Source organism: Poecilia latipinna, unplaced genomic scaffold (genome assembly GCF_001443285.1).
Source record: "Poecilia latipinna isolate Pla-1442-1.1 unplaced genomic scaffold, P_latipinna-1.0 Scaffold2910, whole genome shotgun sequence".
In the NCBI taxonomy this organism is placed as follows: Eukaryota; Metazoa; Chordata; class Actinopteri; order Cyprinodontiformes; family Poeciliidae; genus Poecilia; species Poecilia latipinna.
Genome location: NW_015115526.1, coordinates 9,957 through 21,071, shown reverse-complemented (window position 1 = coordinate 21,071; position 11,115 = coordinate 9,957). Strand labels below are relative to the sequence as shown.

General features: G+C 38.8%; 1 protein-coding gene and 1 long non-coding RNA gene across 2 annotated transcripts in view; both read right to left on the bottom strand.

Moving 5' to 3' along the window:
- LOC106939565 (nuclear envelope pore membrane protein POM 121-like) overlaps positions 1-5,315 on the bottom strand; it is a 17,316-nt gene extending 12,001 nt beyond the window's left edge. Inside the window, exons 1-6 of the mRNA XM_015021999.1 lie at positions 5,239-5,315; positions 4,981-5,178; positions 4,821-4,900; positions 3,571-3,692; positions 2,492-2,591; positions 2,155-2,412 (exon numbers count right to left, since the gene is read on the bottom strand). Coding sequence (XP_014877485.1) covers positions 2,155-2,412; positions 2,492-2,591; positions 3,571-3,692; positions 4,821-4,900; positions 4,981-5,178; positions 5,239-5,315 — 835 coding nt within the window. The remainder of the gene's footprint in view (positions 1-2,154; positions 2,413-2,491; positions 2,592-3,570; positions 3,693-4,820; positions 4,901-4,980; positions 5,179-5,238) is intronic.
- A 620-nt stretch (positions 5,316-5,935) lies between these two features.
- Positions 5,936-11,115, bottom strand: part of LOC106939567 (uncharacterized) — a 13,641-nt gene continuing 8,461 nt past the window's right edge. The window contains exon 3 of the long non-coding RNA XR_001422872.1: positions 5,936-5,946. This is a non-coding gene — a long non-coding RNA (uncharacterized LOC106939567). The remainder of the gene's footprint in view (positions 5,947-11,115) is intronic.

Genomic DNA, 11,115 nt, shown 5'->3' with positions numbered 1-11,115 from the left:
ATTTGGATTGCAAAAAAAAAAATTACATGAAATTCAGGAGGGACCGGTCACTTCTCAAATGAATGTGGAAACAAGAAAACAACATGGTAGAGATTCTGTTTTAAATCTCTAACTTATATGAATCTGAGTTTATAACCAGTTCCTTAATTTTGTTGGTTTTCAGATTATTCCTGTGTTGTTTTCATTTAATCCTCTCCTCAAGGTCTTGCAGATGTTATTGAAGTCACACAATTTTAACCTGTTATTCACGAGAGGACCCAAATTTGGGTCAAACTCCAGTCCTCAAGGGCCTCTGTCCTGCAACTTTTAGATGTGCCTCTGCTGCACCACACCTGAAAAGAATAATTAGGTCATTAGCAAGGCTCAGGAGAACCGATCTACACAGGGAGGAGGTAATTAAGCCATTTCATTCCACTGTTTTTTACCTGTGGCACATCTAAACACTGCAGGACAGCGGCCCTTGAGGACTGGAGTTTGACACCCCTGTCATTGTGAATGACAACCTGTGAACAACAGGTTAAACATTTCCTCAGGTGAAAAGTTTTTTTTTATTTATTTATTTTTTATTAAACACACTGAGTCAATGCACTTATCATTGTACTGCTTTCCTGGTTATTGTTGAGTGTTATTTTTTTATCCAATTTATGGAAGAAAAATTGGCTTCATCAAGCCGTGATCTGCAGCTCTCATTGGAGCGGTTCGCAGCCGGGATGAGGATCAGTGCCTCCAAATCCGAGGCCATGGTCTTGAGCCGGAAAAGGGTAGAGGGCCTTCTCCGGGTCGGGGGTGGAGGTGTCCTGCCTCAAGTGGAGGAGTTTAAATATCTCGGAATCTTGTTCACGAATGAGGGAAGAAGGGAGCAAGAGATTGACAGGCGGATTGGTGCAGCGTCTGCTGTGAAGCGGGCACTGTACCGATCCGTCGTGGTGAAGAGAGAGCTGAGTCAAGAAGCGAAGCTCTCGATTTACCGGTCGATCTACATTCCCACCCTCATCTATGGTCATGAGCTTTGGGTCATGACCGAAATAACGAGATCACGGATACAAGCGGCCGAAATGGATTTCCTCCGCAGGGTGTCTGGGCTCTCCCTTAGAGATAGAGTGAGAAGCTCGGTCATCCGGGAGAGACTCAGAGTAGAGCCGCTGCTCCTCCATGACGAGAGGAGCCAGTTGAGGCTCGGGCATCTGGTCAGGATGCCTCCTGGACGCCTCCCTGGTGAGGTGTTCTGGGCATGTCCCACCGGGAGGAGGCCCCGGGGAAGACCCAGGACACCCTGGAGGGACGATGTATCTCGGCTGGCCTGGGAACGCCTTGGGGTTCCTGGAGGAGCTGGAAGAAGTGGCTGGGAAGAGGGAAGTCTGGGCCTCCCTTCTGAAGCTGCTGCCCCTGCGACCCGACCCCGGATGAAGCGGAAGAAAATCGAAGGATGTATGAAAAATAAAATTCACACAAGTTAATGTAGTTCCTGTTTCACACTATCAACGCAAAACCGCAACTCCGTCAGAAAGTTGACCACAGCTGCACCGTTTCTCTCTTCTTATTACTATCCGTATTTCAGAGAGACAAGCTGGTAGCAGGAGAAGGCACTCTACCCTTTTCCGGTAAGTCACAGTCAATCTGCTGCAAAAATTACCATGTGTTCCTCTCGCTGCTCCTTAATCTCATAATAAACTCCTCTGTACTAAGCAGCTCTCTGAAAGCAGACGGAGTGACCACAATCCACAGGGAAACGCTAAATGTTGTTTGCAGTTTTCAGGGACGTAAATCACAAGACAGTCAATGAATGTGCACAGCTGTCAATCAAATCTTTTCTGTGCTGCTTGTACGAACCCTGAAGTAGGACTGAGCCATGCCGGACTGGCTAATGGAAAACGAATCAGGCCGAGGTGGACTGAGACCGTCCTGGTTAGAGGCGTCTAGTGGAAAACCGCCTTAAAGGAAAGCTTTTATTGCATGTTAGGCAATGAAATATTTTATTTAAAAAATAATTTAATTATTTGTTTATTTGCATATGTTCTTGTATTTTTAATATTGTATAAGAAGGCTTCAGTGGTTAAATGAAAAATTTTCTGAATGTGCAAATTATTTTATCTGATTAATTGATTAATTGTCAGAATAATCAATAGACGAATGGATTAGTAACATAATCGATACCTGTGGTGGTGTTGGCAACAGACATGGAGCTGGTGGGGTCACTGATCTTCACTTTGAGGGCCTCCAGCAGAGTGCTGGGGCCTGCAGGGGCTGCTGCACTGCTGCTGCCACCAGGAATCGGGTCCAGGTTAATGACTGGAACGACAGAGGTGGATGTGGGCAGAGGAGCTGCCAGGAGGCTGCTCAGTGTGGCTGTGGGTGCAGCAGGTTGAGTTGAGGTGGAGGCTTCTGGAGGCATGGACTTTTCTGGTTCTGAGGCTAAAAGTCAACATTTAACAATAAGATGAAAGAGAAAAGAGATAAAAATTCCCCAACAAATTCCTTTAGAGTTGCTCACCAGGAGTCTCCAGGACTTTCTGGATCTTACTGATGGCTGCCTTTTTCTCGTCGTCCAGATCTCTAGCTGTGATGGTGTAGCCCAGCTCAGGGGGTGGAGGCTGCAACCAAACAGGCATTCAGACTGAAATCTATGTTTCCAAAAATTAGAACCAAACGGTCCATATACGTCATAAAACTCATAGAAAACTGCGCACAAGTCTGGGGTCATAAAAATTTAGTTTTTTTTTCAGAATTTGCTAAATAGTTTTTCAGAGTTTTTGAATGTTTACTAAGGTTTTCCTTTTACTAACTTTTATTCAGGCCATCACCTACAGAGCTGCCGAGAGTTTTAGGCTTTTTCCCCGTTTCCCCCCATAGAACTGCATTTAATTTCTGTACCAAAGGTACCAGCAGTTTTTATTTAGATATATTTTTCTTGTTCTGAGGCCAGAAACTATGTGCAAATATCAACATCCCATATAACTGCAGCAATAATTTTTTTGAAAACATTTTCTGTTTTTCTTTATATCAAAACCTAAAAATAGGAATGAAAAAAATACAATAGATTTTCTGCAGTAGATATTTAATTTATCAAAAATTATAGAATGTATTTTTTTTGAAAATGTCAGGTAATATTTGCAGCTCATCTCTACACAGTGAATTTGTTGTACAGAAACCAGGTAACATTTTCTATTCACACAATCAAATATCAGGATTTACAGCATCAACAAGTGTGAAATGCTGTTGAGTTGGATGTGAAGTTATGATTTGGTGCTCAGGGTCCAACACTTTTCTGAACTCATATTTAATTAGTTTTTCATTTTTAAGCCACTTAAACAAAATAGACAAATAATTATTTATGATAGTAATTATTTTTGATAAACACATTTCTTCAGTGATCAGACTTTGAATTTGGTCAAAACGACATAAGAGACAGAAGCAACTTTCAGAAAAAAAATTATATCATATTTGCCTTTTTAATAGTTTCAACTCAGAAAAAACTTAAATGTAATCCCATCTTTTTCCAGACTGTAGGAATCTGTGATGCAAACTAAATGTATCGTTTAGGGTAAAGTCTGGACATTCTGAACTCCTTACCAGAGAGATTTGATCATCCCGGTTGCTGGACACCAGCTGGATCTTTCTTTTTCTTTTCCCACCACTTCCAGTTGAGTCTCTTGTTGTTGTGACAGGAACTTTGGGGACTGGAGTTTGTTTTGCTACAAGATAATCAAAGCTGGAAAATTAAAACAAGGTTCCTACACTTGTCTCATAGTGAAATTCAAGCACTTTTCAAGGTAGAATTTCAAACTTTTTCAACACCACATTTTGGAGTTAAAAGCAATACAAAAATAACTAAACAAGCAAGTTTCAATTCACTATTATATAAAAACATACACTGCTGTATAACATCTTGTGATAGCATTTACAGTCTAAGCAGGGACAAGGTATTCTAGTAAAACATAAAACTAAACTAAAATATAAAATATGTGTTGAAATGTCTCTCACACATACCCGATGCACCCGACTGGTACGAGAACACAGCACCAATTTAACAAAAAAAATCTTGCAATTTAAATAACTTTAACTTATAAATTAGTGTGATTTAACTCCAGAAAGTGAGGAAAAATAGTTATTTGTGTCTTTTATATAGGTGTATAAAAATAGAGTAGATCCGCTGCTCCTTCACATCGAGAGGAGCCAGTTTAGGAGGCTCAGTCATCTGGTCAGGATGCCTCCTGGACGCCTCCCTGCTGAGGTGTTCTGAGCACGTCCCAGTGGGACGAGGCCCCAGGGGAGACCCAGGACACCCTGGAGGGACGATGTTTCTCGGCTGGCCTGGGAACGCCTCGGAGGAACTGGCCCAAGTGACTGGGAAGAGGGAAGCCTAGACCTCCCTACTTAGGCTGTTAGCCCCACGACCCAACTCCAGATGTGTGTGTGAAAGAGAAAGAGAGAGAGAGAGACACACAGAGAGAGAGAGAGACAGAGACAGAAAAAGAGAGAGAAAAAGAGACAGAGACAGAGAGAGAGTCAGAGACAGAAAAAGAGAGAGAAAAAGAGACAGAGAGAGAGAGACACAGAGAGAGAGAGAAAGAGACAGAGAGAGAAAAAGAGACAGAGAGAGAGAGAGAGACAGAGAGAGACAGAAAAAGAGAGAAAGAGACAGAGAGAGAAAAAGAGACAAAGAGAGACAGAAAAAGAGAGAGAAAGAGACAGAGAGAGAGACAGAGAGACAGAAAAAGAGAGAGAGACAGAGAGACAGGAAAGAAGGAAGGATGGATTTATGCATTTCAATTTTACAAGTTCTTGAGCATAAAGGAAGACTGAAGGTAGATCAGACTTACAAGTATCGGGTGTTTTCTCTGACATTGTGTGATCTGATCTCACAGAAGATGCTGAGCTGGGAGACTGGATGTCTTCCTCTCTGTTTATGAAACAACATGTTTAAGACTCAACATTTAGTTATCAGTGTGAATGACTGTTGGCAACCAGAGAGCAACAGACCTGGTTCTTTTAGAGGCTCCTTCTGGAGTCTGAGAGCGAGATGATTCAAGGCTGGACAGAGGAGAGCTGGGAGCAGACGGCTTCTTCCACTGTAAGGAGAAAAGGGATGTGAAAACTGAAGAATGCTTTACTGTCAGGGTTTCCTCTACATGGAATGGATCATGGCGCACCGTCACAGCAAAATAAAAGGCACCACACCTTCAAAATTAAGTTTTGTTTGTAAATNCTCCGTGGTGAGGTGTTCTGGGCATGTCCCACCGGGAGGAGGCCCCGGGGAAGATCCAGGACACCCTGGAGGGACTATGAGTAGAGTGAAAAGCTGATAGAAGCTTCATAGATATAATTAAGCCTAAAATCATTCATAACCTGACAGTTGACCCAGGCTTAAAGTAATATTTTAATTTCAGCAACATATTTTTTCTGACAGGAAGCAACAATGTTCACAACTTGAATTTTATGGAGAATCCATGGAAGAAACTAAATATTTGGGTGATGGCAGGGAGGTCCACCAACCTCAAATAAATAAAACATGATCATGTCAAATGGAAATGGATCTTCTACTATAATTTTAAATGTGCAATTTCTCTTTCAGACCACTACATGGAGCCAAAGACTATGACTGGAACATGTAAGCAGCACAATAATGTCATATCTGGAGCAAAATCAGACAAATCTTTTTTTTTTTTAAATCGGTTAAATTCAACTATTTATGCTTACAGGTATACAGAGAGCCCCATAGAAGCTTATGGCCTCAGAGTGTTCCTGTATGATATTCGGAGTCTCCGTGGAGACGGCGCCATTGATGCTTCTGTTCCCGTTTTGCAGTAGAGGCTCGGTCTCACCGTTCTCCTGAATGATCTGACATACAAACACACAGCGGTGAGCTCAGAGATGAATGGTTCAGGAAAAAAGGAGAAAGTAGGAATGCAAGTTATTGATTAATGAGTTAATCTAAAGTTGATTGATCTTACTGACCAATTGTAGATGAATTAGCGGCCATTTTCTTAAAAGCTCGACTGTCTTTGTAGTCTGTCATACAAGACTACATTTCTCGTAATAAGCCGAATTGAAAAAAAGATATCATAAAATGTTGAAGTTATTTTGTGTCAGATTAATTAGATACTGACTGAATTAACAGAAAACTCAAGTTTTCTCACATTATTAAACTTAAACATACACATGAAGTGCATTTTCCATCCCACACCAGACTCTGTCTGGACTGTAGATTCCTATGGTAGTTTCTCTTCCCTGCTCAGGTTTTTGCAGACATCTTTAATTCTGTATCTGCTTAAGTATGACCACTGGCGCTCTCTGCTGTATGGCAGCCAAACTACAACACTAAAAGAAAGTCTGATGCACGTTAATACATTGTAACTAATTTTAATCATTTTAATGATTAATCAGCAATTGATTCATTTTTTGCATCCCTAGTAGATGTACTTAATTCAATTTCAATTCAAAAATACTTTATTGATCCCAAAGGGAAATTAAATAGTTTAGGTTAAAACTCACATGATGATGAGGAGAAGAGCAGTTCACATCTTCAGGTTCTGAAGTGAATAAAGAGTGAAATGATGGTGTCACACTTATAAACAGAACCCCTGAATTGATCCAAAACAACAAAACAACTCTTTGCAGAAACTGACTTTCAACCAGGAAAAAGAAGCAGAGGATCCCAGCGGCAGCGATGATGAGTCCTGGGACAATGAAGGACATTCCCCACTCTGAGGAGACAAAAACTCCAGCGATGAGGGAACCTAGAATGTTTCCCACCGAGGTGTGGGAGTTCCAGACGCCCATGATGAACCCACGCCTGACCATTAGAAAGATGAAAACAAGAAACACTGAACTGCTGCACAATCCTGCTTCTACTGTATATTGTACATAATAAACCAGGGTTGTTCAAAGTACAACACAAGGCCACTTGTAACCTTTTAACAAGTTTGTGTAGCTTCTGACAGAAATAGAAGAATGGTTTAAATGTGTCCCTCCAGCATATGGAGTCAATAAACATGTTTGCAATTGTTTTAGGATGAGATTTCAAAGGTATGCTATATTGTAAATGTTAAGTATAACACAAAGAATCACGTGTCTTTTTTTTCTGCTTTTATTTTTATTTTATACAAAGTCAACATTTAGTGAGTTTTTTTTTTTTTTACACTCTTAGGCATCCATTATACTTGGATAAACTCCGCTGAGATTGTAAAAGGGAAATTCAAATTTTTATTACTGGAAATAAACTAGAAATATTTTCCAGAAAAACAAGATAAAAAATAATTTACCCAAAAAAGTTAAATAATTGTAAACATTAAGGTAAATGTCATAATTTAAAAAATTTACTTGTTTTATTGTTGTGTATGTAAAGGAGAAAGAATTCACAATAATATTGTCTTTGTGTTTTTGATTGAAGAGAAAAAAGCTCATTTTGACTCCTGGGCACTTTCAACTTTTATTTTCAGACTAATTAATGTTTGGTATTAATCTTCTATCATTCCAAAATTGTGTAATTTCAATCCATTCTTCTTTGCAGAATTGTTTTAATCTACACAAACTGAAGGGCTTTCAAGCATGAGCAACCAATTTAAGGTCATGTCATATTATCTAAATAAATCCTAAGCACAGATTTTGACTATGTTCCTGCTAAAACTTTCTTTTTCTCTTAAACCACTTCCTGATGGTGCTTTGAATCAGTGTCCTGCTGCATAACAAAAACTGTTCTTGAGCGAAATAATTAAAAATTATTCGAAGGGCTGGAATTGGTTTCATGTTATATTTCAGTGCAGATATTCCTGCTGCAGTTTATTTTTCGTCTGTTTTGTATGGTTTATGTAAAAGGGGCATTGTAGTATTTTACATTCAATTGTTAAGAAAATGCTGTTTATATAAATAGACAAGCAGAATTAATTCCACTTTCCCCTCTGGGAAGTCATGTAAGGGAATGAAGCACAAATGACTCCTCAAAGCTACACTTTAAATACAAATTAAAAACAAAGGATCTTTTTTCTCTCCAGAAATCCAGACTGGATTTTAACGCTTCAAGCACACTTTTGAACAAAACCTAACTCAAAAAAAAGAAAAAAAAAAAGAAAGCACTTGTCTATTTATATAAACAGCATTTAAACAGAATTTAAAATAAATTTGACTTCAAAATCTTAATGCCTTGAAATTAGGGCTCTGTCTCTTACTATTTCCAACACTCTGCCTTCAGGAAGTCACCACAGCAGTACTTCTCATTATGTTTTTTACATCCATACTTGAGAGTGTTAGACTGAGATGTAGTTCCTATGATAGATGCACAATTCCACCAGGTGTCTGCTAATTGCTGCTGCTGCTAGTCTAGAGGAGCTTTATGTAAATAGGCAGTGCATTGTGAGAACAAGCATTCTGCAAACATGAATGGTTGCCAAAGGGGATTCAAAGAATTCTCAATCATGTATGAAAAAACCAAGGCAACGCTCCACGTATGTATTGATGAGGGAATAACATCATAACATGATGCTAAGCTCAAGTTAATTTTACAGAGGGCTGGTCAATAAGTCAATTCAGCATTTCAGCATTCTGGAAGAAAGGCTTTAGCTACTCAACCTGTGACAACCAGCTAAGCTAGGTTGGTGAACTCAACTAATCACTCCCTCTTTTGTTACCTAGCAACAGCCCGATGAGTAACTTGCGCAGCAGCACCAGCCTGGTGCCTTGTACCCATTTAAAATAAACAACAGTGTGGAGTGAAAACGGAGGATAAAACAGGAAAGGTCACACCACCAGTTTTACAGTATTTAAGATAAAACAAAAAACAAATTAATAATTATCAATATTGATTGATATAAAACACTTATACTATTTGGCCATATTGCCCAGCCCTAACTTTACATAATAACCACCCTTTGACAGTTAACCCTTATGTGTGGTATTATTGCTTCCTTTAAAGTAAGCAATAAGATGTAAGCAATAAGATAAAGTAAGCAATAATCAGCAGGAAGATGATTTTCTGCTCTGAAGTAACAAAAACAGTTAAAACGTTTACATTTGAGGATGATCTACTGACTCAGCAGAACTGAAAATCTCAAAATCAACTTTAAAAAAATTAACTAAGCATTCTTTATGTGTTTAGATTTGTTCTCCACTGTCCCTCTGTTCAATAATTTTGAATTCATCTTGAAGCAGAAAACCAACACTTACACCAGGTATTGTCCATGTGAAGCTGTCATGATTTCATGGGTCAATTGATTTCAAATTTGTGTCAGTATGAACCATTTAAATGTCGCCTCTGTTGGTGCTTTGTTGCAGTGCTGTTAAAATGTGATAGTGTGTGACTTAGTTGACTCCAAAACTCTGCAGAGTCAGCAGAACTGCCTCCCTGTACTCACTTTCCTTTTCCAAACCAGTTGCCGACACAAGCCACCACAGCGGGCCAACCGGTGGTCTGCATGAGCCCGTTCATCACCTGCAGAGTCAAATGCAACAGAAGCCCGTTTTCATTAGCTTACAGCTGGAAACGGAACATGAAAAGGTGAATGAGTGAAGAGGAACTGTTATTGTCTCCAAAGCTGCAGAACACGAGCCCAGACATGCATGAGCAGTCATGTGGCTCCCTGTGAGTCATGTGAGTGAAGACTCACATCTTTGCATTTTGTTTAGGGAAGAGAAAAACTAACCAACAGCTACAACACCTACAATGAAGTAAACATCTTATTAATAAGTTCATTTATTCTTAATATTGACAACGTCATTAAATTGAGTACTTTTTAAGATGTTTTTGAACAGAGGTTAGGCTTTTAACTTCACTTTCCCCTCTGGGAAGTCATGTATGGGAATGAAGCACAAATGACTCCTCAAAGCTACACTTTAAATACAAACTAAAAACAAAGGATATTTTTTCTCTCCAGAAATCCAGACTGGATTTTAACGCTTCAAGCACACTTTTGAACAAAACCTAACTCAAAAAAAAGAAAAAGAAAGAAAACACTTGTCTATTTATGGTTCTCTTCTGCTTTTCCGTCACAATTTAATGTTTCAGATCACATTTCAGCAAACAACTCAATAACAATACTCACCTTGTTGAGCCATGTTTTAATCAGGATTAAATACATAGTTGGAAAGTTGAGTTAAAATTTCTATCTGAAAATTTAACTCAAATTTTAACTTTAAATTAGATTATTTAGATTAGTCAACAATAATTTAAACAGCAAATTTATGACAATACAAAGTCGCAAATCATGCCAAGATCTGAAGAAATGTACCAAAGGTTGAACAATCACCTTTTAGGTTAAAGGGTGAGTGTCTTTTAGGCTAACAGACAATCACCTGTCTTTTAGGTTAAACCTATATGAGATAGGTTGATCTCTCTATATGTAGGTAATATATTTACCTACTTTATTTAGATTAAGAAATATAACAGAGCAACCTATCTCACGTATAGATAGGTTGATTTGGATAAATTTTTTACAGTAAAAAATATAATCAAATGAAAAGGGCAATTTTTATATAGTCAGGCTTTCTTTTACAATAAGGAACTGAATTAAGTCAACTGTCAACTGTAAGAAAAGACAACTACCGAAAAAAGAGGAACCCAGGAACCCAGAAAAACTGGTAACCACATTTATAAAAGGACTTTTTGGTTTTAAGCAAAGCTAAGAGGCCCTTTTTTTTTGAAGACTTTAGTTTCTGTCCTTACATGTAAGGAAAAAGACATTGAAAATAAAAGTAAGCCTGTGTCTGAATGTTTCTGAGTTGAACAACCGTGACGTGAGCTGGATTTGGTTACTAATGGTCAAAGGCAGTTTAAATAGCGAAGTGAAACAACGATGCCTGACGATGCCTTTTGTTTGCAGCGGTGCTCGGAATGTGTGTCCACAAACAAAGTTTCAACCAAGCTGAGTGACAAATGAAACCTGGCTGTTGTGCTCTGACCTGACTTTGGTCAGCAAAAAATAGCTTGTCTGATCCATGTGCTTCCGCTTTCCACTTAGTTTCTGATACACAGTATGGAGACGGAATTCTTAGTAGTTAGATTTAATAAAGTCTCAGTTTCCAAATGCAGACCAAAGGTTTGCCAAACTGCACAGTAATTAAAACATATTACCTTGGCAACTCAAACTAAGAAAAGTGTGATATGTCATTATATTTCCAAACAGA